This window comes from Hemicordylus capensis, chromosome 2, assembly GCF_027244095.1.
Source record: "Hemicordylus capensis ecotype Gifberg chromosome 2, rHemCap1.1.pri, whole genome shotgun sequence".
Classification (NCBI taxonomy): Eukaryota; Metazoa; Chordata; class Lepidosauria; order Squamata; family Cordylidae; genus Hemicordylus; species Hemicordylus capensis.
The window spans coordinates 210,745,028-210,769,095 of NC_069658.1; the positions used below are offsets into that span (position 1 = coordinate 210,745,028).

Sequence of the window (24,068 nt, forward strand, 5' to 3'; positions counted from 1 at the left end):
CTGGGAGCTAAGATTTCCAAGGCCACGATTGCTTCGGAAATGCAAAAGGAGTTGCATTTCTGTGGCATATGGGTCTCTCAATATCCCTCCACCTTCGAGGATTACCGCACATCCGACTCAAAGTGCAGCTGCTTCAGCCACCTTTGCGACTAATATGCCCTTGCTTGAGATCTGCAAGGCGGCCACCCGATCGTCTATCACTCCCTTCATTAAACATTATAAGATCTCGTCCTTTCATGAGTCTCAGGTGGCCTTGGGCCACACTGTACCACAACAAGCGGTCTAATGTGCATCCTCTCTGTACCCACCTGACTACAATATTAGCTTGGGTATTTTCCGCACTTTTGGAGGACGACCTCCTCAGGCTGTGGAAAAAGAAACATTGGACTAACCGTGAAGGGTTCTTTTTCACAGCCGAGGAGGTCATCCGGCCCACCCTCAGATGTTGGTCTACTTCTCTGTGGGTGTGTTGGTTACGTCCAGGGGGGCGCATTCTCCTGGGTGGGGGCGACTTCTGGGCATTTAACTTTGTAGGCTATTCTTGTACTTTACTGTTTTTTCCTACTTGTTCTGTTCTATGACTAATCCTTTCCTTTTCTATGTGAGCACATCAGTCCCGAAACTGGGGCTGGGTCACCTCCCATGTTATAGGCTAGCCACGCCTTCAAGTTCTCTTATTGGTCCTGTCTTGGAGCATGGTCAGTCCATAACTCTGCACTTTTGGAGGATGACCTCCTCGGGCTGTGAAAAAGAGCCCTTCACGGTAAGTCCAATGTTTCTTGCTCCCCCATACCCCACCCCCCGTGCCTCTCCCCACTTCCCTGTCTCTCTCCCTGCCACCCATGCAGGGGCTATGCGCGAAAATATGGTACTCAAAGTAGTCCCATTGAAATTAAAAGGACAGATTAGGCAATGCCTAACTTGTCCTTTTAATTTCACTGGGACTGCTTTGAGTAATTTCCCTCCATGTCAGCAACTAACTCTAAAAAATAGTTTGGTGATAGCTTCAGATGCATCTTGTATAAAAGGAGGCCAAACTCTTTCTTTACTGGTAATGTGATTCTTGAAAGCATTTGAGAGAAAGCATTTAATTTGAGAAGAATATTAATTGTTTAAAAGCTGTATTTTTGAAGGTTTGTGCCACAAGTGCATGGTATGTTATGCAGAGTAATACAGCCAGACATGAGTGTCTGGCTGAACATATCCAGGCTGAATGCCTGACTGTTGAACTGGGTCCCATTCCCCCACCCCCCTTGGGATTTGATTTCAGTTCAAGTCTGAAGCAACCAAGAGATTTGAGGTTGTGATCTGGCTCACTGGGGTGGGGGGAACCCCTCTGGCCTGTCTTTTGGGCTTGGCATGCCTTCCTGTTGGCTACCACAGTGATCAACATCTACCTTGTTCACTTCTCTCCACAGTTAACTCGCGGCCAGCCCAGCGTCCCCGATATGATGACGACGATCTTCAGGACGATGGGAAGTTCCGGCGTAGTGACTGGAGGGAAGACCCTGGAGAAGACTATTCCCTGCGCTCCTACAGATCTAGCAGCCCCGCCGAGAGAGAAGAGGATTACTACCCCAAAAACTATGCCCACCCAACGACACGGAACCGAGAGTATGACCGCCTGTCTTCCGTGAAACGAGATTACAGCACCCCATCTTCCAGAGATGAAGATTACGTCCGCCCAGCCTCTCGAGAACGGGACTACAGCCGCGTCCCTACTCGAGATGCTCCTAGGATCCGTAAGGCGGACTACACTTCTCCGGAGCTGTTGAGCGAGTTCAGGTCGCCGGGGCTCTTGGAAGAGGCTTATGGAGCCCAGCGCAACCGGGATTATGACCTGGATTACAAGCTGAAGCCGGAGCCGGAGCGAGAATTTAGCCCTGCTTTGCGGGGCGGGAGAGGAAGGGGTCTCCGGGGGAAGCGTGGCATGGTGGCTTCAGGCATGCTCAGAAAGGACATGGCTGCTCCCATCAGGAAGTGGAACACCAAGCCTTTGTCTCTGCCGGAGGATTCCCCAGAAGACTCCGCCAACCAGCCCAAGCCAAGACTAGCATTTGCCCATCGCCCCCACTTAAGCCAGAGGCCAACTTTGGGCCCGTTTAGGAATGTCCTGGATTCCATGAAGATCATCAATGTGAAGGAGCCAGACTTGGAGCACATTGACCCCTCCGACATCTTTGCCACCTTTGGGGTGGAAATCATTAAATGGGCCGGATTCAACCAGATCAAGAGAGACCCAGAGTATTCGGAGCTCCACCGAGTGCTCTTCACGCTGGAGACGGAGACTTGCGCCAAGATCCTGGCCTCCTTCAAGTGCTCCCTGAAACCGGAGCACCGTGACTTCTGCTTCTTCGTTGTCAAGCGCTTGAATCACGCCGCACTGAAGACCCCCAAGCTGGACAACAAGTTTCTGAACCTGCTGCTGGAGAAGAAAGTAGTGATGACCAAGAACTGCTTCTTTGAGGTGATCAAGCCTTTTGACCAGTTCATGATGCGTCTGCAGGACTGTCTGCTGAAGAGCACCACTCCTCTCCTGATGGCCTGCAACGCTTACGAGCTGAGCACCAAGACCAGCAGCTTCAACGACCCGGCGCAGATGGCCTCTGCTTTTGAGACCACCGTTTCCCTCTGCCGGAAATCCTTGGCCCTGCTGGGGCAGACCTTCGCCCTGGCGTCGACTTTCCGGCAGGAGAAGATCCTGGAAGCCGTGGGCCTCCAGGAAGTGGCCCCCCCGCCCACCATGTTCCCCAATTTCGACACCCACACCTTGTTTGGGAGAGAGTACATGGAGAACCTGGAGAGCTGGCTGGAGACCAGTGGCCACCAGATGCAGCTGAAGAAACCGGCCGCCGAGCCTCCTGCTCCAAACCAGCGGAATGTTCCAGAAGGCAGGCCCAAGCTTAAGAGTAAGGAGACCATGCGTCTGAAAAACACCCCAACCTCCACATGCTTATTTAGCACTATTCCTTAGGGTTGTCTCTTAAACAGAACTGATGCATTTATTTGAGTCGTACTTGACTAATCAGGTAGGCTGTTCTGCATGTCTTTGTATACGAGAGAACCCAACAGGTCTAAAGCAAACAAGAGGGCTTGTTCTAGGAGATGCTTTTCCAGGTAGGGCTAAGGGGAAAAAATCTTTCTGAAGCCCTAAGGAGCTACTACTCTGCCAGTCAGAGTAGGCAATACTACATTAGAGGGACCAAGAGTCAGACTCAGTAGACAGCAGCTTCATCTGTCTATGTGTCCATACATTCTTTTTTGTTGGGGCACAAATGATAAACATGTAGATTAGTGCTGTTACTGCACAAGGCACATCGTTATCATATTGCCTGTTCTGAGTTAGCATTTTTGTGAACAGCAGTTCTCTGCCATATTGTTAATGTGGATGCTATTATTTCCCCCCCCCCCCTTTGTAGTCCTTAATTCCTAAAGGACTACCCCACCCACCCATGCAGCCAAATGTAACATTGACCTAGCTGGTTGAAAACATTGACCTGGTTGTAACATTGACCTAGCTGGTTGAAAATGAGCACCGAGTTGTATATGTGGGAGCTGACATACATCTCCAAGCAGGGCAGTGTTTGGGGCAGAATCCTCTGGTGGTTCTTGTTGGTGTTGCGTGTTTGACCTTTGCTCTGTGTGTGTGTATGTGTGTGTGTGTGTGTGTGTGTGTGTGTGTGTTTGTGTTTGTGCAGTCCCACAACGAGCTGACCGGAAAGTCGTGGAGACGATTGAAAAGCTTGTGAACAGCACGATTTCTGGCACACTGACAGGAAAAGAGAAATTCAGAATGAAGGGAGACCCAGAATACTGGTGAGTACATCAGACCAGCCCTGCTGGATCAGGCCCAAGGAAGCCCCTCTAGCCCAGCATCCTGTTTCACACAGTGGCCCACCCGATGCCTTGACTTGACAAGTCCGGTACCTTGACTTGGTTGCATTTGGGCATGATGTCCTTCTGTCAAGGGGCTTGGGCTGGCATGTGTGGGGCTCTGCCCTGCTTTGTAGGCCCCTTGGTTGCGGAATACCCTTCCTGTCTTGGAATGTGACCAGCCGAGGTGTCTCGTAAGGCTTCTGCTGAAGAGCCCTTTGCCAGTATTCCAGGTGCTGAGGCTTGTGCGGGGCGGGTTGAGGTGGCGCCCAAGGGGCTCCGCGGAAGCTTCTGTTGCTGTTCTCGCGGCAAGAGACAGGGCCAACGAGCCCTTGGGCTTGGGCTTGGCTCCTGCCACTGAGAGTTCTGGATTATGCTTCTCACTAACTGGCTGCTCGTTCTCTGAACTGAAAAAACCCAAACAGGTTTTTGCACGAGGAGGAGAGTCTGGAGCACAAATACTACAAGCTGAAGCTGGCCGAGATGGAGAGGCTGATGTCGCCCGCGAAGGAAGAAAGCCAGGAAAAGAAGACGCCCGAACAGCGGGCGATGGAATCCGTGAGGACCTTGCTGTATGTGAGGAAAATCGCCAGCATCAAGAAAAGGCTCTTCCGGCGGAAAAGGCCCGGACTCCTGCAACGGGGGGCCAGAGTCCGGAAAGTGAAGAAATCCACAGTTGGGACCCAGACGCTCCTCTCGGCCGGGACGATGCTGAAGCAGCAAGCCCTGAATACTCTAGGCCCTGCCACCTTGCCTAGCTCCTCATTGGGTGAAGCCAGGCTTCCAGAAGAAGCGCCCTCCCCAAGGGAAGCTCCAGACACAGGCAGCTTGCTGGGACTCCCTGAGAACTCTGAGTCAGCGGAGAATGAGGCCGTGGCGTGCCAGTTCCCTGGCGGTAGGTGATGCGAGAAAGAGAGTATGGTTTCGTCCGTATTCAGTTAGACAAAGCAATCTTTTTTTTTTCATTTTGAAACATAGCCTTTGGGTGCAGCGTTTCCTCTAAGGCAGGCTTTCCCAACCTGTGGCCCTCCAGATGTTGCTGACACAGACAGAGATGTTAGTAAAATAGTATAAAAACAAGAACAGGTTTTACTATAATAGAAGGTTGCACAAATTCAAAGCACAGTACAGGCACAAATGTTTAAAGGTTCAGTTGGCAAGAGTACAAAGTCCAGAATGCAAAACAAGCTTGCTAGCCTTCTCTCCCAGGGCCTAGCAGGTTCGAGTTGAACCAGCTCCTTCATGGCTAAATTCCCTAGAAGTTTCAGCCTGGCCTGACCCTGCTTGTGTTTTGTATTCTGAACTTCCAGCGCACACAACAGTTGGCAGCACTCTCCCTCTCTCACAGAACTCTTCTCTCCCACAGCCCTCCTCCTGGCTGTTCAACCCTCCCTTTTATCCAGTTCCAAATGGAATAAAAGGGATACATGAACCAGTCAGGAAGTTTCTTCCCTCCCCTCTTGCTTGTGGGCTTCCCAGAGGCATCTGGTGGGCCACCGTGTGACACAGGATCCTGGGCTAGAGAGGCTTCCTTGGGCCTGATCCAGCAGGGCTGTTCTTGCGTTCTTAAGTGGCCAGAACCTTCTATCTCTGCCTGGAGACAGCCAATCATAACACTTTGTGATCCTCCCCTCCCACCCACCCACAAACAACTCTGCAGCTGACTACTTTTACCTCTGATTTGGCTGTTAGTGTTTGCCACCTAACCCCTGCAAAGCCTGGAGGGGGGGCACAGAACAAACTTAAGAAATTGTAAAACGTAATGGGAAGGAGTGATTCCTTCACAGCGGCTTACAACAAAGTTCATTAAAACACACACAATAAAACAACCTCTGAAATCATAGAAGTGCTGCGTAAGACAATCATTAAAACAGGGTTTCTGCTTAAAATTAAACCGGGAGGGGGCATACCTAAGCAGTGTTCCCTCTAAAGCATGCGCATGTGCGTGCGCTCCCAAGTTTTTTATGTCTGCTCAGAACAAAACTCATTCCGCACACAGGTGAAAGAAGTTAGAGAGAACACTGGACCTAAGATCAAGGGGCAGGGAGTTTGAGAGAACCAGGGCCACCACAGAGCAGTAGGCAAATACTGGGCTGGATGGATCAGACTTGGTAACATGGCGTAGGTTTGTATGTCACTGTTGCTGGCCTGTCAGGCCTTGCTCAGTACCAAACTTGCTGGAATCTTTACAATGCATATGGGTATTCCTGAGATGAGAAGGGGGTGGATTCATTGGGGGCAGGGTCCTCATTCTTAGCTCTACTCCTGTGCTGCATCAGCCTCTGAAAAACTCAGCCCCTCTTGGGAAGGAATTGCTGGTGCAAGCAGCAACCCTATCCTAAATACACTTTTCTGCCTTCCAGTGGATGCCAAAACGATGGAAACAGCTGAGAAGCTGGCAGAGTTCGTTGCTCAGTTTGGCCCAGAAATTGAACAGTTCAGCACCGATAACAGCGCAGACAACCCAGACCTCTGGTGAGCTTCCTTACTGGTTTCCATGTCCTGTTGTAACTGCAGGACAAGTCACTACAATACTCTCCTCCTCCTGTTTTCCTTCCGTTTCTTGTTGCTTACCTTGGGTCAGATTTTAGATTGTAAGCTCCTCAGGTCAGGGACCTGTACCCCTGCACTTAGTGAAGCAATAAGATGGCACTATTCCCGCCACCTTTTTTGCCTTCAGCTTTCGTTAGGAAAATTAAACCACCTTGGAGCTTCCAAAATTTGTTTGAAGTGCGTCTTTTTAATGCCAGCATTGAGAGCAAGGCTGATCTGTCTGGATACTCCAGAAATTTCCCTTCCAAGTATCTTTCCCCCCACATCAGGTTGTCTGTCAAGGAGCTGAGCCTAGCTTAGCTCACTTTAAGGGCCTTGGAGTAAAACCACCTTTTCCAGGAACCCTTGGTATGGATGCTTGATCTCCATCCCAAGTCTGTCTGTAAGTAACTGTGATAAATCTCGCATGCTTCCCTTGTTTCTCCGTGCCTTCATTTCCTTTTCCTTCCTCTCTAGTTTCCCTTCCGTTTTTGTCTTCTGGATTGTAAGCCCCTTGGGGCAGGGACCTCTCGTTCTGTGGATAGCGTTGTATAAATAATACTAGCTGACCTGCACAGAGCATCTGTGCGCTCTTTGGGGCCGGCTGTTCCCTCCCTCCCACCCCACTCTTGCCCCCTCTCCCTCCCTCCCACCTCCCTCTCTTGCCTCCCTCCCACCCAATTTTATCCTGCCCTCCCTTCCCCCCTCCCCCTCCCTCTTGCCCTCCCCTCCCCGCACTGAGTACCTTACCTCCACTGCCACAGGCCAGGCAGGTCCTCCTTACCAGGTGGCGGGCAGCCGAAAAGGCCCCCGCCGCCACAGTTCCTTCTCTCTGGCGGCAAACAGAGAAGTTCAGCCGCCCAGTTCCCTCCTGCACTGGCCTCCCACAGGTGCCTTTGCTCCACGGGTGCCTCCACCAGAGGCCCACTGCTGCCGCCGCGCCTCGCCTCTGCAGCTGGGCCCACAGGCCTGCCGCCCGGCCGAGTTCTGGCTCTGCGCCCCGCCGCTTGCCTCCCAGTGCCATCCATTTCAAGTGGGCCGGCCCACTGCCTCGCCTCTGCAGCCGGGGTCAAGTGCCGGTTCTGCGGCCCGCCACTGGCCTCCCAGTGCCAGCCAGCAGGCCGGTCCGCCGCCACCATTGGCCTGTGCCCCAGCCAATCAGATGGCTTGCCGGGACGCATTTTCCCCGGCACACCTAGAAGAAATAAATAGATAGATATTTGATGATACCTGGTCACTGGGACCAGCCCTTTAAAAAATCAGAGACTGTGACTGCCACAGTTATGCTTGGTGGCGATTTTTTTTTAAATACCGCCTTCTGTAAAAATTACCCCAAGACAGTAGACAACACTTGCTTAAAGACACTGCAGTAAAATGAAGGATTAGGGATGTGCATGGAACTGAGGATCGGCTCTGGTGCATGCTGGTGCCGTCCCGCCACTGTGTCCGGGCTGTGGCGGGAACGACGCTGCAGCAGGAAGCTGCCCGGAGTGGCGGAGAGCAGGGAAGGAGCTGCTGCGCTCCCTTCTAAAGGTGCTGCTTGCCGCTCCCCACCCCATGGACGGTGGTGCCCCGGAGCGCCGAACACGTCCATCCCTGCTGTGAGAGTTGATCCCTTTCCTGTGTTCTGTACCTCCTCCCTCCAGGTTCCTCCAGGATCGAGAGAGCTCGGCGTTTGAGTATTACCGCACGAAAGTCTACGAGCTGTGCCCTTCCATCGACTTTGATGCTGTGCAAGAGACCAGACTCCTGGAGGGCGAGGAGGAGGAAGAGGAGGAGGAGGCAGAACTGGAGGAAGAGGGTTCGGCGGCTGAAATGGGAGCAGAGGAATCGGAGGAAGAGGAGGGGCAGAGCTCGGCAGACGTGGCCGAAGGCGCGGCGAAAGCGGAGGACTCGGGCGTGGCTGAGGACGGGCAGGCTGAGGGCAGCGCCCCGGGGCTGTCCATCCCAGCCTCTGGGCTTGGCCCGGAGGCCCCCTTCCAGCGCAAGAGGATCAGCAGCAAGTCCTTGCGGGTTGGCCTGATCCCGTCCAAGAGGATCTGCCTCATCCAGGAGCCAGAAGGTGAATGCGGTGGCTGTGTGGCCCGCTGGGGAAGCAGCGCGGAGGCCGTCTCCATGCTTGCTTCACGTGGCGGCTCCGAAGTGGGAGCAGGCCTCCCAGGGCCGGGAGAAGGCCTTGTGGCTTCCGGCCGCTTGCTGGCGGGTTCTGGAGATGCCGCTCGCCACTGTTGATCTGTGCTGCAGTTCCTTGTCAGCTGGGTCGGGAGGGCGTTGTCTGTAGGGGACTTGACAAGAGGGCCCTTGCTAACTGGGGGGGGGGGGGAGCCTTGCCTGGGGAAAGCAGCTGTTCCTCTTCAGCACAGCATCCCTCCCAGTCGTTGTGGCTGCGGTCTTCCTTGCATTTCTTTTTGGCTTGGGAGCCCATTTGGGCCAGGGAATAGTTTTCAGGCCCACGTGGAGGCACACAGTTTGGGAATTGCCCCTCCTCAGTGGGCCAAGAGGAACCTCCTCATAGGAACATAGGAAGCTGCCATATACTGAGTCAGACCATTGGTCTATCCAGCGCAGTATTGTCTACCCAGACTGGCAGCGGCTTCTTCAAGGCTGCAGGCAGGAATCTCTCTCAGCCTGATCTTGGAGATGCTGCCGGGGAGGGATCTTGGAACCTCAGATGCTCTTCCCAGAGCGGCTCCATCCCCTAAGAAGGGGAATATCTTCCAGTGTTCACACTTCTAGTCTCCCATTCATATGCAACCAGGGTGGGCCCTGGTTAGCTAAGGGGACGAGTCAGGCTTGCTACCACAAGACCAGCATCTCCTCTCCTAAATCAATTGGGGACTCTCTTTTATTTGATGGGGGAGAACACCTGTCCCTGTTCAGTGCTAGCATAGCATCTCCTGGAGAAGAGAGCTGGTCTGGTGGTAGCAAGTATGAACGGTCCCCTTTGCTAAGCAGGGTCCACCCTGGTTTTCATTTGGATGAGAGACTACAAGTGTGAGCACTGTAAGATATTTCCCTTTGGGGATGGGGCTGCTCTGGGAAGAGCGCCTGCCAGCTTTTCTAAAAGAGATGCAAGAGGCATCAGAGGAAGCAGAAGCCAGTAGAGCCTGGAGGATTGCATGCTGTCGTTTCCTGTACGCAGACTTAGGCTTCGTTCCAGTATGGTCTGGGCACTAGGGATTGGGCCAGAGGCTTCCTGCATACGGGTTTGATGGAGTTCCTCTCCTCCCTTGCTTGGGTCAGGGCAACTCTCTGGTTGTGGCGGCTTCACAGGGCCCCTGGCCTGGAATAAACCGCCCTGTCCCCAGTGGGGAGTTCTTGCCTTCGTGCCTGGCTCGCGGGCTTCCTGCAAACGTCAGGCTAGTCACAGCTGGCAACAGGATGCAGGTTGTAGACGCGCTTTGGGGTCTGACCCAGCTGGGTCTTTGTATTCTTGTGCCTTGTTTACATTCCGCTTAATTTGGCCTCTGACTTCCCTTGCAGTTCACGAGCCCGTCCGGATTGCTTACGACAGACCGCAGCGCCGGGTGCCCTTTAAGAAGAAGGTGAGGTCCTTGATCTTTGGAAAGACTCCTCCAAAGCAATGCGGCCCTCTTTATGCGTTGAGGCAAAGAAAGCATGTAACTTATTGTGTCTGTAATCAGCACTAATCTCCTTGGTGTCTCTCTCCTCTTCCCCCACCCCGCCCTCTGCATCCCACTTCCCAGTCTCCTTTGCAGAAATCGAAGGACTTGGAATTTCGGCAGAATCGGCTGACGCAGAAGAACATCGGCTTCCAGATGCTCCAGAAGATGGGCTGGAAGGAGGGGCGAGGCCTGGGGCTGCAGGGCTCGGGCATCAAGGAGCCTATCAAAGTGTATGTCGTGGGGCGAGAGTGTGTGCGCGCGCGCGCATGTGTGTGAAAGAGTTGCCTCTCGAATACCCAGCGCCTGGCACTCACTGTTCCTCTTCTGTGAAGAACAGAGCTCCGTTCAAATTCATCCCACTTGCAGCTTGTGGAACCCGCTGCCACAAGGTGTGGTGATGGCTGTTGACTTGAAACTGTTTCAAAAGGCCCCCTTAGACCTATTCATTGAACTCTGGCAAATGGCTCTTAGCCATTATGTCTTAAAATGGAGCCTCCATGTTTAGAGGCGGTCTGCCTTTGGATGCCTGGGGTAGGCAGGTAATGGAGAGGGCCGCTGTCAGAACACCCTCTGCCTGTGGGCTTTCCAGAATCCACATGGCTTTCTTTCTGTCACTGCTGATCTCTTCCTCCCCCACCAGCCATTCTTTTCTTTTTTTAAGAAAACCAAAACTTAGACTTGCATCTTGGGAGTAAATCCAACTCTGCGCAACATAACCAGACCTCTTTGATATAAACTGCTGGATGCAGAGCCAGGTGTTTGTACCGGTGTTCAGATGGGTGGGTATCCAGGGCTTTGGGAGGCAGCCTTCTGGAACAGACATCTTGGGTTTGCTCCTACCCCCACCTCTGCCACAGTCCAGTAATTTCTCTCTCTCCTTTCAAGGCCCAGTTGTGGGATCCCTGGTCCAATCCAGGACCTTTTAAAGCTGAGTTTCCCCGTGTCTAAAATCTCTGAAAGCATCTTGTTTACAGCTGATGTCTTGAACTTTCCAGCCCCTAATCTTCTTTATCTTTAAAATCTCCGAGTGTCCCATTCTCCTTGATGGATGGAAAGCAGATCTGACACTTTCTTTGCCCCCTGCCTTCCTTTCAGGACAGTGAGCCTATAACTCAGTTGCAGAGCGTCTGCTTGGCATGCAGAAGGTCCCAGGTTCAGTGCCTGGCGGTACTTCCAGGTAGGGCTGCGAAAGAGCAGGATAGAGAGAGAATGTTTCCTCCCTCTCTCCCATAACACTAGAACCAGGGGCCATCCCATGAAGTGGCAAACTGAAGGCCAGGAAATGTCGGACCGACAAAAGGAAGTGCCTTTTCACACAGCGCATAATTAAGCTGTGGAATTCTCTGCCACTGGATGTGGTGATGGCCAACACTAGCTTGGGTGGCTTTAAGAGGGGCTTGGACAAACTCACAGAGGACAGGGCTATCAATGGCTACTAGTCTGGTGGCTATAGGCTGCCTCCAGCCTCAGAGGCAAAATGCCTCTCAATCCCAGTTGCAGGGGAGCAACAACAGGAGAGCGGGCATGCCTTCATCTCTTGCCTGTGGCTTCCAGCGGCATCTGGTGGGCCACTGTGGGAAACAGGATGCCGGACTAGATGGGCCTCCTGGGGCCTGATCCGGCAGGGCTGTTCTTATGTTCTTAAAGCCTGGAGAGATGCTGCCAGCCAGAGTCTGATTCTGTAGAAGGTTCGTATGCACTTCCTCGACTTCAGTGCCATTCTTAATCAAACAGAAGACTCCGGGTGAATTGTGTGGCCATTTGGCCGCACCCAATTTGGCCTTTCAGTGCTCAGGCCCTTGGGGTGGGGGCGGAAGGAGAGTCCCCTCCTGCCTGGACAGCAGGTCAAAGGGAAACATTTCTGCTTCCCCAGAAGCTGTGCTCTGGAGTAGGGATTCTCCGCGTGGGGTCCCCAGATGTTCTTGGACTTCAGCTCCCATAATCCCCAGCCCCCAGTGGCCTTTAGTTGGGGACTATGGGAGTTGAAGACCAATGACATCTGGGGACCCCCACGCGGAGAATCCCCGCTCTGGAGGACTGGCTGGTGAGTCCAGCTGGGTGCCAGCATCCAGTAGTGCTCTGCTTTCCTCTGCAGCGCTGTGAGCCTTCTCGCCCCACCTGCCTGAGCAGCTGGGTGCAGGCTAGGGCAACATCTCCGCTTTCCCTGCTTCTCTCCTCCGCGGAGGTGGCCATTCCTGCCCAGTTCTTCCACGCCTTGGGACCCAGAGGCTTCCCCGACCACCTTGGCCTCCCCTTGGTCAGGTCGTCTTGGGGCTGGGGCCGCCGCTCAGTGGTAGGGCCCCCGTTTGGCATGCAGGAGGTCCCAGGTCCGGTCCCTGGCAGCCTCTCCAGCAGGGCTCCTCCCCGAAGCCCTGGAGAGCCACTGCCCTTTGGACCATATTGGGCTAGCCGGACTCATCGTCTGACTCTGTAGGCAGCGGCTTCTTAAGTTCCCGACGCAGGCAGTCTTCTTCCTGGGACAATCCTTGCCCATCGTGGGGGGCCCAGCACGATCTCTGCTCCCACCATTTCTTCTTGGTTCTGCTGGAGGGTTCCTTCTGAGAAGGGGTGGGCAGTCAAGGCCATGCCTGTCTCCCATCCCCCAAGGCTTGCTCCCTAGAGGCTGCTCCATCGCACATCAGCCTTCCCTCCGGGGTGGGCAGTGAGCCATTTTTGCTCCAGGGCTTCAGAGCGCTGACTCCAAATATTGCCCTACGCTCTTTTCCGAGGGGGCTCTTTCACAGGGCACCTTCCTGCTTTGGAGTGTGTGTGCGAGGGTGGGCTGGTGGGTTTCCTCTCTGCCTAGCTCTCAGCTCTGTGATGACTTTGCCAGCTGTGGGCCGCTTTAAAGGCACAAGTTCAGTCTCTGCTCCAGAATGGGAGCCCAGAGGCACCTGGTTCCACGCTGGAGTTCCAAAGGCGGCCCGCCATCTCTCCGTTGCATCTCGCCTCTAATCCAGTTAGACTTCTCTTCCTGCACCATCCCATCAAATAGCTGATCCACTTCCAGTCCAGCTTTCTGGTTGCCCTCTGACTGTCTTGCCATTCCCGAAACCTCTGAAATAAAGCCGTCTCTAAACAAGAGGCAGAAATTCTCTTGGGGCCCAACGCAGATGAGGATGCTCTTTCCTTGGAGTCCAGTGCCCGCCCCCTTGGGCTGTGCTTTGGGCAGAGGGCCGGGAAGGTTAGCCAGTGTCTCGTCTTCTGGTCCCACGAGGAGGGAGGCGTTTCACTCTCTGCGGCAGCATGTTCCCTCCAGCAGCGTGCCGTAGCAGTTAGAGCGCTGGATGAAGGATCCCTGATCGGCCACATAGCTGGCAGGGTGTCTCTTGGCCAGTCTCTTTCTCTCCCTCCGTCAGCCTGACCTCCCTTGCAGGGTGATTGGGAGGATCAAATAGCATAACCTCCTTCTCGCTGCTCTGGGCTCTTTGGAGGAAGGCCAAGATAAGAAATGGATCTTCTTGCGTGCCAGTCCTGCATCCCAGGGGACCATCCACTCGTGAGTCCTACCACAGTTCCTTCTGACAGGCGAATCCTACAAGCCATCCATGCCGAGGTGGTGGTGTTTTTATTTTCCTTAAAAAAAAAAAAACTTATTCCATGCCTTTTGTGTCTGAAATAATAATGTACCTTCTCTGGGTTGGCATGGACAAGGGAGCGTGGAGAAGGTAGCCCAGACTTGGCTACCTCTCTGGAAGCACGGTGGCCAATGTGCCTCTTGTCTGCCATGGCAGCCAGTGGTAAGGAACTCTGCTAACTTTCCAATTCTCTTGCCTCCTTAGGAACCCCACTGCAGGGGAGGGCTTGGGTGTTGCAGGGAAAAAGAACAGAGACGACAATTTCGATGTTTTCCGCCAGCGAATGATCCAGATGTACAACCTGAAGAAATTCTCTAAATAGGTAGGTGCGGGCACAAGGCAAGCTCCTTCCATTTTGAATTAGAACAAAGCCAGAGATGAGCACTGAGCTTTCGTAAAAGCTTGCAGTTTTGCACACTTGGGGTGTTTGCACAGGGATTTTCTGCGTTGCCCACCCTTTTCCCTTTTGTGCATGGCATTCCTGCAAGTCCCGAATGACCTTTGCACCGGCCATTGCGGCTGGGATGCCTTATTGCTCTTTCGGCCTGGCTTCCCACCAGAAACCTGTTCTAGAATTTTCTGTTGTGGAGCACTCCAACAATACAGCCGCTTTTGGAGCAAATGACCTAAGAGAAGGCTGGATGAAGAAACGGCTCTCCATCAAAGGCCAACTGTTCTCTTGTCGAGAATCCTTCCTATCTCTCTCCTGGGCAGGATAAAAAAGGACCGTCCCCATGGTGGAAATGTTGATTCTCTGCCCTCTTCCTCAAGACTTGGAAATCCAGTTGGGCGTGTTCTTAAACGTCCTGTTGAATTGCTACATGGCCGTGATACGCAACAAGTTCTGTTTAATCCATCTGTTGACACATAAGTTTTGCTTTTGAAAAACAATAAGCATGTAAGACCCTGTATCTTAAACCTTAGGGCAAAATATGAATCTCTTTTTTTATTTTGGAGCCCTTTGTTTGTCAAAAGCCAGTTATTGGTAGTATTTGCCTCCAAGCATTGGCCTCTCCTTCGATTCACATGGATTTCTGCCCTTTATCTGCCAGCCTTTGTTGACTTTTTACCTCTGCAAAAACACTTCACTGTTCTTCTGAGCATTATCTTTGTGTCTGGAAGCAACGCATCCAAGGTTATCTGGAATTCCGGTTTTGTTTTGCATGCTGCAGGGCATCTGTCAAGAATCCACAAGGACAGTTTGTTGAAGGCTGCGATTAGCCCTTTTCAAGACGGCTGCTTTGTGTGTTTCCCCTCCAGCAGTACTTCACTAAAATTGGCTGCTGCTTTAATGCAATTGCAGCAAATGACTTGCTTTGCTAAGGAGAACATCCTAGAGCATTGAAGAAATCCACATTTGAGGGCTGACCACCTGACAGTATCCTGATTGCTTTAAAAGCTCTTGGGTGGTAACTTGGGCTTAAAAACCTGCTTGCCTCCCAGGAAGTATTATCCGGCAACATTTGCCTACAGCTCTTGTCCCATTTTTGCTATTTTTTGTTACTGTCTGCAAAGGGCTTCTTGTTAATTGTACAAAGGCCTGTGTTATATTCCTCCTAAAGCAGCCAAGAACATTAATTTCCCCACAACTACCCCTTTGGCGTGGGGTTCTGTAATGTGAGCAATACCTTCGTGTTTATACCTTCGTGACAAAAAAGAAACTTTGATGTGAAATCCTGCACCGCTGTAGTTTGCTGCGTCTCTGCCTGCTTCCTTGCATCAGCCTTTCAGCACTGGCAAATGCCACCATGTAGAAGAAAGTCACTCGGAGTTGACCCAGCTGCGTGGAAAGGGTTTGGCTTTTCTCCCCCTTTTCGAAGACATTCCAAGAGCCGTGAGGGGAACCACCTGTTTCATCATCGCTTGAGTCAAGTTGTTTTGCAGTTTGACTGAGATGCTGAATGACCCTACAGGATCTTCATCCCTGCAGAGCTGGGAGCTGCATTTTTCTCTAACCCAGACCAGGGCTCTGTCCGACGTGGCCTGTTGTCGAAGAGCCATTTGGCTTTTAGTGCCAGACCTCATCTTGGTTCACATTCCTCAAAGTGGTTTCTCATTCTTTCTTCCTCAAGTTCGGAATTGCAAAGAGCAAGAAGCATATCCTGACATATTCTCTATTGCTCGGGGTCCACTTTTCCCAGTTGGTCTTGGCAGTGTTCTCTGCCCTTTTGTGGCTGAAGCCGAGATAACCACAGTTTGGCTTAAGGATACTGGGGAAATGGCTGGGATTTTTTTGGTTTCTAAGCCACTTCTGATGGTGTAGAATGTCTGCTATCCTTCTGGTCAAAGCTCACTTCAGAGCTGCTTGTGCATATAATGAAATCTGGAAAGTTTAGAGATGAAAATATAAGTTCTTGGAGTGGCCAGGAGAAAACCTTTCAACCTCTACCCTCCTAGATAAACTGTAGTTATAGTCTTGTCTTCCTTGTGTAAAAGGTTTGGTTTGGGACGAAATTAATGGAGCAGCCCTGGTGCATTTAAATTCCCAGCATTGCTGTCCATGCTGTCCCGCTCTTACCTTGGCACGCTACCAAGATGTTCTCTTTTTTCATGGGTGTGTTGATTAACCTGCTTCAGCAGGTAACTTCTGGTTAGAACATCTGAATGCCTTTTTGAAAATGATTGAAAACATGCCACTCATAAGTTTGCTCGGTTTAATCATTTTTTTCCTATCGTTCTAGTTTTCCAGGTGCTCTGTGGTCTTCGAGAAAAACCGCCAAGAATGCTTTTCACTTCCATCAGTAGGGGGTGTGCCTCCTCTGTGCATCTCTCCCCCCCCCCCCCGCTTTTGGGGATTTGGGGTTTTTTGTTTGGGCTTTTTTGCCTTTTTAATGTTTCTTGGAATTATTTTTGTTTCCCCCTTCCTGCGGCATTGAACAGTATTGACAAGTAGTGAACAGAAGTTTGTTAGCCGATGACTGACCTTTCTTAAAATGTTTAATGGCATATGTAAGCCCTTTTTTGAGTCTGCAATAAACATGGATCAGGAAAACCCAACTATTGCCTGCCTCATATCAGTTCTTGAATGTTACTCCCATTTTATTGTGTGTATCTGTCTTTTATTTTTTCAACGTATAGCCTGCCTTTTGTGATAGCCCCAAGATGGCCACCCTGAAGCCTTGAAAACTCGGTGCACACAATCAGAAACACAATTTAGATTGGTACAGAGACAACTCTGGGGAGACACGATAGAGGTTTATAAAATTATGCATAGAAGAGATAGAGTGAACAGAGAAAGTTTTCTCCCTCTCTCCTAAGACTAGAACCAGGGGTCATCTCATGAAGCTCATGGCCAGGAAACTTGGGACCAAAAAAAGGAAGTACTTTCCCTCCACACACAGCACACAATTAAACTATGGAATTCTCTGCCACAGGATATGATGATGGCCACTAGCTTGGGTGGCTGTAAAAGGGGCTTGGACAGATCCATGGAGGACAGGTCTTTCAAGGGCTACTAGTCTATTGGCTATATAGGCCACTTCCAACCTCAGAAGCAAGATGCCACTGAATACCAGTTTCAGGGGAGCAACAGCAGGAGAGAAGGCATGCCCTCACCTCTTGCCTGTAGGCTTCTCAGAGGCATCTGGTGGGCCACTGTGGGAAACAGGACAAGACGGGGCCTCGGGCCTGGCTCAGAAGGGTTTTTTTTATCCCATAAAACCAGAACGGAGGCTATTTGAAATACCAGTTGAGTACTGAAAACTATAATCTGCCAAGATTTCCTCTAGTCAGCTATTAAAAGCCTGGCAGAACAAGTTAGTTTGAAAGCTGCCTTCAGGCTGACAGAGAGGGGCATCGTGCACCTCCTGTGGCAGGGAGTTCCCAAGCTTGGAGGCCACTCCGAAAAGGCCACGTCTCACATTCTTGCCACCTGAGCTTCACTCAGTGACTGTGCACACGATAGAGCTTGTTCAGAAGATCTCAGCAGACCGGCAGGCTTGCCTGTATTGCACTTGTACTGTTTTATTATATGCTTACGCTTTTCAGCCTGTATTGGCTGCTAAAGCAGCTTAAGATATCTGAAACACACCGAGATAGCATTAAAATACCATTAAGTATGATGGAAACTTCTGGTCTTTGCTTCAGCCTTCTCACTGCAGAGGGAGGGGGCAGAAAGAGTCACTGATGTGAAGTTGGGCTGGGCGGAGGGGGTGGTGGGTGTGTTTGGCTGGTGGCAGAGATGTCAGCCCCCCGAAGAGCTCCTCTCAGGCTCATTTTTGCAGGGTCTCCTAGAGCAAAACGGGAAGGGCTGCCACTCAAGAAGGCATGCAGAAGGCCCTGGGTTCCACCTCAGGTAGCACCTGCCGGTAGGGCTGAGAAAGCGCAGGGTCCCTGCCTGACACCCTTGAGCAGGGGTGTCCTCCCTAGTCCCCGTGGCCAGTAGCCCATTCCAGGCCCACAGCAGCCGGATGGCCCCAGTTGGGCACCCCTGCCCTAAAGAAGCTGCTGCCAGTCAGTGTAGACAGTTCTGAGACAGACCAGGGGTCTGCCTTGGTGCAATAGTGTGAAAAGAAAGTATTGCCTACGTTCTTCTGTGCTAGGAAATGTATTTTTAATGGGGGAAGCGTCAGGCAGTGGGCTGAGGAAGAGTGCAGATTGAGCCCAGAAATCAGGCTGGAGCTGGTAAGCATCTCCCCCTTCATCGGCCTTCCCTTCCCACTTCAGCGTACACGCTCTCACTCTCCCCCTCCCTCCCTCCCTCCCTCCTAAACCAGGTCAGTCTAAATTTCCGTAAGTTGATGCCAGCTCTGGCATCTTAACCCTGCAACTGTAGAATCTGTGGGTCACCTGGAAGGAGCTGTGTTTTGAACCCAAGGGCGCCGTGGTGCAAACGGGGGTCTGAAAGAAGCCTGCAGGGCAACACAGCCAGGAGAGAGTGCTGAGTAGCTAAGAAGTGAGAAATGCATCGTGTTGATCCCCAGTGGCGATTCCACTGCACAGCCTGACATGCGATAGTCTGTGGTAGAGAAGATGGCAGAGTATCTCGGGGGACCTTTAAAGAAAAGCAGAGACGGAAATGTATCAGGCTATTCTCTCTGTCCAATTCACATCCAGCCATGTTCAAAGACATCCACAAAAATTACAGCCGCCTCTTGACACCTACCTCTGCCAGTGAGCATACACAAAGTGCAATTCAACTGGGGGCTGGGGAGACATTTAAGTTTGGTGGGGAGGAAATGAGCCAGGCCCAAGCACAGTAATTTCCAAAGTGGTGTGGTTTCAAAACAAAAAAGTCATTATTTGGTTAACAGGCTGGAATTCGAATCCAAAGAAGACAGACGTACTGACATGGCACAAGAGATGGTTTAGACTTGCCTGTTCTAGATGGGTTTACGCTCCCCGCAGAAAGAACAAGGATGTCGCTTGGGTGTGCTCCTGTCCTGGGTCCAAAACACACTCTGGTTGAGACAACAGCCAGGGGCACTTCTTGTCAGCTTTGGCTGATACATCAGCTATGTCCGTTTCTGCAGGAAAGTGTATTTATTTATTACATTTCTATACCACCCCATACAAAAAGGTCCCTGGGTTCTGACTTTAAAAATATATATATAGTTAATTTTATTTTAAGGTTCAAATGGCCTTAAAACTGGTACATATGCTTGTTTGGCGCTTGTTTTAGACGGGGTGCTGCTGCCCCCAAAGGAGCTTGTTCGTGATTTGGGGGTCCTTTTGGACTTGTGCCTCCTGCTTGACCAGTAAGTGGAAGCTGCCGCCAGAAGTGTTTTTGCTCCGCTTCATCTGGTTCGCCAATTACGCCCTTACCTTGATCGGCAGGCATTAATGACGGTGATCCATCTCCCACTTAGATTATTGTAACGCTCTCTATCTAGGGTTACCTTGGAGGAGGATCGGGACGCTGCAGCAGGTCCAGAATGCAGCGCCTCCTCATGGGTGCCAGAAAATATGACCGGGTAACACCTCTCCTGCAGTCATTGCACTGGTTGCCTATTTGCTTCCAAGTTCAATTTAAGGTCCTGGTTCTGACCTTCAAAGCCTTGCGGGGTTTGGCACCTGTCTACCTACAGACCTGCCTCTCCCATCCAGTTACATCCCATCCAGTTAGATCATCTCAGATGGCCCTTCTGTCGGTCCCTGATTTCAGAGATGTTTGGGATTCTAGGACCTGCGAAAGGGCCTTTTTGGTTGCTGCCCTGCTCCTTTGGAACTCTCTCCCCCTACAGATCGGGCTAGCCCCTTCCTTACCGATCTTCAAATCGCTATTGAAGACTTTTCTTTTTCGCCAGGCTTTTGCCCTGTAGTTTATTTTTCTGTTCTTTGGTAGTTACTTTTGTTTTTCATTTAGGATGTAATTTTTAATGTTGCCTGTTTGCTTGTCATTGTGCACTGCCCAGAGTCTTTGGAGGGGGCGGTATATTAAATGTCAGGAATGAAGGCTTGAGTACTGTAATGCACTCTACATGGGGTTGCCTTTGTACATAATCTGGAAACTACCATTGGTGCAGAATGCGGCAGCCAGACTGGTTTCTGGGACAACCCAAAGGGACCGTATAACACCAGTTTTAATACAAAGTGCTGGTTCTTACCTATAAAGCCCCAAACAGCTTGGGAGCAGGTTACTTAAGAGACCGCCTCCTTTGTCATGAACCCTGCCGCCTATTAAGATCATCTGGGGAAGTCCAGTGATGGCTACCACTGGCGGCAACTTGGGGCCGGGCCTTCTCTGTGGGTGCCCTGGGGCTCTGGAATGCACTCCCTGTTAAAACTGGAGTTGCGCTATCTCCGGCTGTTTTTAAAAAGATCCTTAAGATGCATCCTTTTCCTCAGGCACTGAATTAATCTTAACTGGCTTTATATCATCATTGTGTTTAATCATTTTATCCTGTGTTTATATTTGTTGTATTTCAGCTTCTGTACACTGCCTAGGGATGCACATGTCAGGTGATGTAGAAATGGGATGAATAAAGTGTTTCCTTCTGTCTCCCCTGGAGGAGGGTAGCCCCCCTCACCCACCCCCGGTGTGAGTCAGGGCCAAGCTTCTGTTCCTACATTTGTTTGTTTTCTCAGTATCTTGCACCTACAATTCTAATTCGGGGGAAAGCTAGTGACTGATCACAAATTTGGGAAGCACGGGTTGTGCAGAATAAAGGATGTGCCATGTGTACCCTTGGGCATTATAAGAACATAAGAACAGCCCTGCTGGATCAGGCCCAAGAAGGCCCATCTAATCCACCATCCTGTTTCGCACAGTGGCCCACCAGATGCCGCTGAGAGCCTACAGGCACTGCAGGAGTTGAAAGGGGCAGGCCCTCTCTCCTGCTGTGACTCCCCTGCAACTGGGACTCAGAGGCATCCTGCTTTTGAGGCTGGAAGTGGCCTATAGCCCTCCGACTAGTAGCCCTTGATAGACCTCCTCCATGAAGTGATCCAAACCCCTCTTCAAGCCATCCAGGTTGTTGGCTGTCACCACATCTTGTGGCAGAGAATTCCACAAGTGGATGATGCGTTGTGTCAAAAAGTACTTCCTCTTGTTGGAATTAAATTTCCTGGCAATCAATCTGTCTTCAACAGAGTTCAACCAGACCTGCCTACAGGAAGCTCAAGGACAGGGTATGAATCCAACAGCCCTTCCCATCCCTTGCCCCCTGTAGCAACTGGTATTCAGATCATGTCTCTGGACTTAGTATTTGCAAATAACATTTAACGACATAAGAACAGCCCTGCTGGATCAGGCCCAAGGAGGCCCATCTAGTCTATCATTCTGTTTCACACAATGGCCCACCAGATGCCGCTGGAAGCCACAGGCAGGAGTTGAGGGCATGCCCTCCCTCCTGCTGTGACTCCCCTGCAACTGGTACTCAGAGGCATCCTGCCTTTGAGGCTGGAGATGGCCTATAGCCCTCCCAACTAGTAGCCGTTGAATCCCTCCAGTTGGGAGTTGCATAAATATGCCAATGCCACCACTCTGACCCTGGTCTTGACATTTTAGAATTCTTCTTAATATTCAAATGTTAGGAACTGGTCTTGTAGCAGGAAACATTTGCTAAGTAAGGTCTGCCTTGGTTGGCATTTGGATGGGAGACTACATGTAAGCCCTATAAGATATTTCCCTTAGGGCAGGGTTTCCCAAGCTGTGGCACTAACTCCAGATGTTGCTGAACTACGACTCCCATCATCCCCAGATACAGCAGAGTGGAAGAGCAGGTGGTGACCCCAGCTCCACTCCCTTGCAGCAGTTCCAGGTAGGGCTGGGAGAGACTGTAACAGAGATCTGGTTTTCGGGGACTAGAGACAGGGCCTTTTCGGTTGTGGCCCCTCGGCTTTGGAACGCCCTACCTGAAGAGCTTTGCCATGCTCCCTCCCTCAGTGTTTTTTAAAAAACATCTCGAAACTCACCTTTTAAAGGAGGCTTTTTAATGCTCCATTATTGTTTTGTTATATCTGGCAGGTTCTTTAGCTTCTTTGGCTTTTTATGATTTTCAGTTTTAATTTGAACCTAAATGTGGTTTTTAATCTGACTTTTTTTAAAAAAGTTAATTTTATTACTTTTATTGTATTGTGTCTATCTTATTGTATTGTTGGGGTATAAATATTTTAAATAAAATAAAAAATAAAAAAACAACCTTGGGGAGTCCTTGCCAGTCAGTGTAGACCAGGTGTTCTCAACATTGGGTCTCCAGATGTTATTGGACTTCAACTCCCATAATCCCCTGCCCCAATGGCCTTTGGTTGCAGATTATGGGAGCTGAAGTCCAATAACATCTGGGGACCCAACGCTGAGAATCCCTGGTGTAGCCATTGTTAAGCTAGATGGACCAATGGCATACGGCAGCTTCCTATTTTCCTTGAGGTTTCCCTGGTTTGCATCAGAAAACCGGCAACTCGATATATAATGAGTTAAAGAAAATATTTAAAATGACATTTCCTAAGAAGCCAGAATCTTTCCTGCTGGGAATAACACAAGGTGTAATCTCTACAACTAATTTAACATTTTTTATGTATGAAAAAACTGCAGGTTGGGTAGATTAGCTATGTTTGTAAGGGTTTAAATTTATGCTTTGAATTATTATTATAGCAAGGGTAAACTTTATAGTTGATGATTCATGAAGAGATGTGTGTGGGAAGTCCACCTTTTTGTGTGTATCTGTAATGAATGACAATATTACTATTGTTAAAATTAATAAAAATTGAATTTGGGGAAAAAAGAAAGAAAACCGGCAACTCGAATGCCTTTGCAGAGGAAAAAGCATAGCACGTCTCGTTGCTTTTTCTTGAAGATGTTTCTTTAGACTCCGGACAGATCTCTCCCATTCAAATGTAATTAGGGTGGACCCTGCTTAGCAAAGGGGGCTTCATGTTTGCTACCATAAAACCAACTCTCCTGTTGACATCATAGTGAAAACGGGTGGGGGGGGGGGGGTTTCATGTATAAGAGTAAACAGGAGAGCTTGTGAGCACAGCAAGTGTACCCAAACTCTAACCATGGCTCAGAGATCAGGAAATGTGATATCTGACTGGGCCACGTTCAGACATTCTTGATAATAGAATATCCTTGAGCTCATTTTCATGCTTATGGGTACTTGAATTTGTTGATTCAGGGTTATATTCCTGAACAAAGAATTATTTATGTAGACATCGAATTTTCGGATAAATCAGCCACATACACAGTTCAACATTTTTAAAAAGGCACCGAAGACATATTTATTCAGCCAGGCTTTTAATTAGATGTATAGGTTAATTAGATGTATAGGCTGGATTGGAAGAAGATGGGTGCAGCTTTAAAGCTGGAGGAAGAAACATCAATAACCTGCACTACACTGACGACACTATTCTGAGAGCTGAGAATGCAGATGATCTTCAAGCTCTAGTAATGAAAGTCAAGGAGCACAGTGAAAAAACAGGACTACAACTAAATGTCAAGAAGACCAAACTAATGACAATGGGTACAGCAATCAGCCTCAGAATTGACAGTGAAGACATTGAAGTGGTGGGTAGCTTCTGCCTTTTAGGATCGACTGTCAGCAGTAAAGGATCCAGCAGTCAAGAAATACACCGCAGACTAGCACCTGGTAGGGTTGCAATGAAGGCCTTGGAAAGGATATTGAGATGCTGTGATGTGTCTATACCAACAAAGATTAGAATCATTTGGACAATGGTTTTCCCCGTGACACACTATGGATGTGAAAGCTGGACTTTGAAGAAGCAAGATAGATAGATAGAAGCAAGATGCTATTGAACATTGGTGCTGAAGAAGACTTTTGAGATGACCACGGACAGCCAGGAAAACCAACAAATGGATCATCGGACAAATCAATCCAGAATTTTAACTCAAGGCCCAAATGACCAGGCTCAAACTCTCATACTTCAGACACATTATGCAAAGACCCAGCTCCCTTGAGGAGTCTATAACGCTGGGGAAAGTGGAAGGAAAAAGAAGAAGAGGACGACCCGCAGCAAGGTGGATGGACTTGATTACTACAGCAATGAAGGCACCACAGAG

At 50.3% G+C, this 24,068-nt stretch overlaps 1 protein-coding gene across 5 annotated transcripts in view; it reads left to right on the forward strand.

Annotated features, from left to right (window-relative positions):
• SUGP2 (SURP and G-patch domain containing 2) overlaps positions 1 to 16,606 on the forward strand; it is a 25,798-nt gene extending 9,192 nt beyond the window's left edge. For 4 of the 5 annotated variants that reach the window (XM_053294410.1, XM_053294411.1, XM_053294412.1 and 1 more), the window contains exons 4-12: positions 1,419 to 2,909; positions 3,699 to 3,816; positions 4,299 to 4,768; positions 6,237 to 6,348; positions 8,052 to 8,467; positions 9,889 to 9,950; positions 10,113 to 10,261; positions 13,814 to 13,931; positions 16,291 to 16,606. In XM_053294410.1, the coding sequence (XP_053150385.1) occupies positions 1,419 to 2,909; positions 3,699 to 3,816; positions 4,299 to 4,768; positions 6,237 to 6,348; positions 8,052 to 8,467; positions 9,889 to 9,950; positions 10,113 to 10,261; positions 13,814 to 13,931 (2,936 nt within the window). In that variant the 3' untranslated portion in view covers positions 16,291 to 16,606. The remainder of the gene's footprint in view (positions 1 to 1,418; positions 2,910 to 3,698; positions 3,817 to 4,298; positions 4,769 to 6,236; positions 6,349 to 8,051; positions 8,468 to 9,888; positions 9,951 to 10,112; positions 10,262 to 13,813; positions 13,932 to 16,290) is intronic. The other variant, XM_053294414.1, reaches the window with a different exon arrangement.
• Positions 16,607 to 24,068: the final 7,462 nt, after the last annotated feature.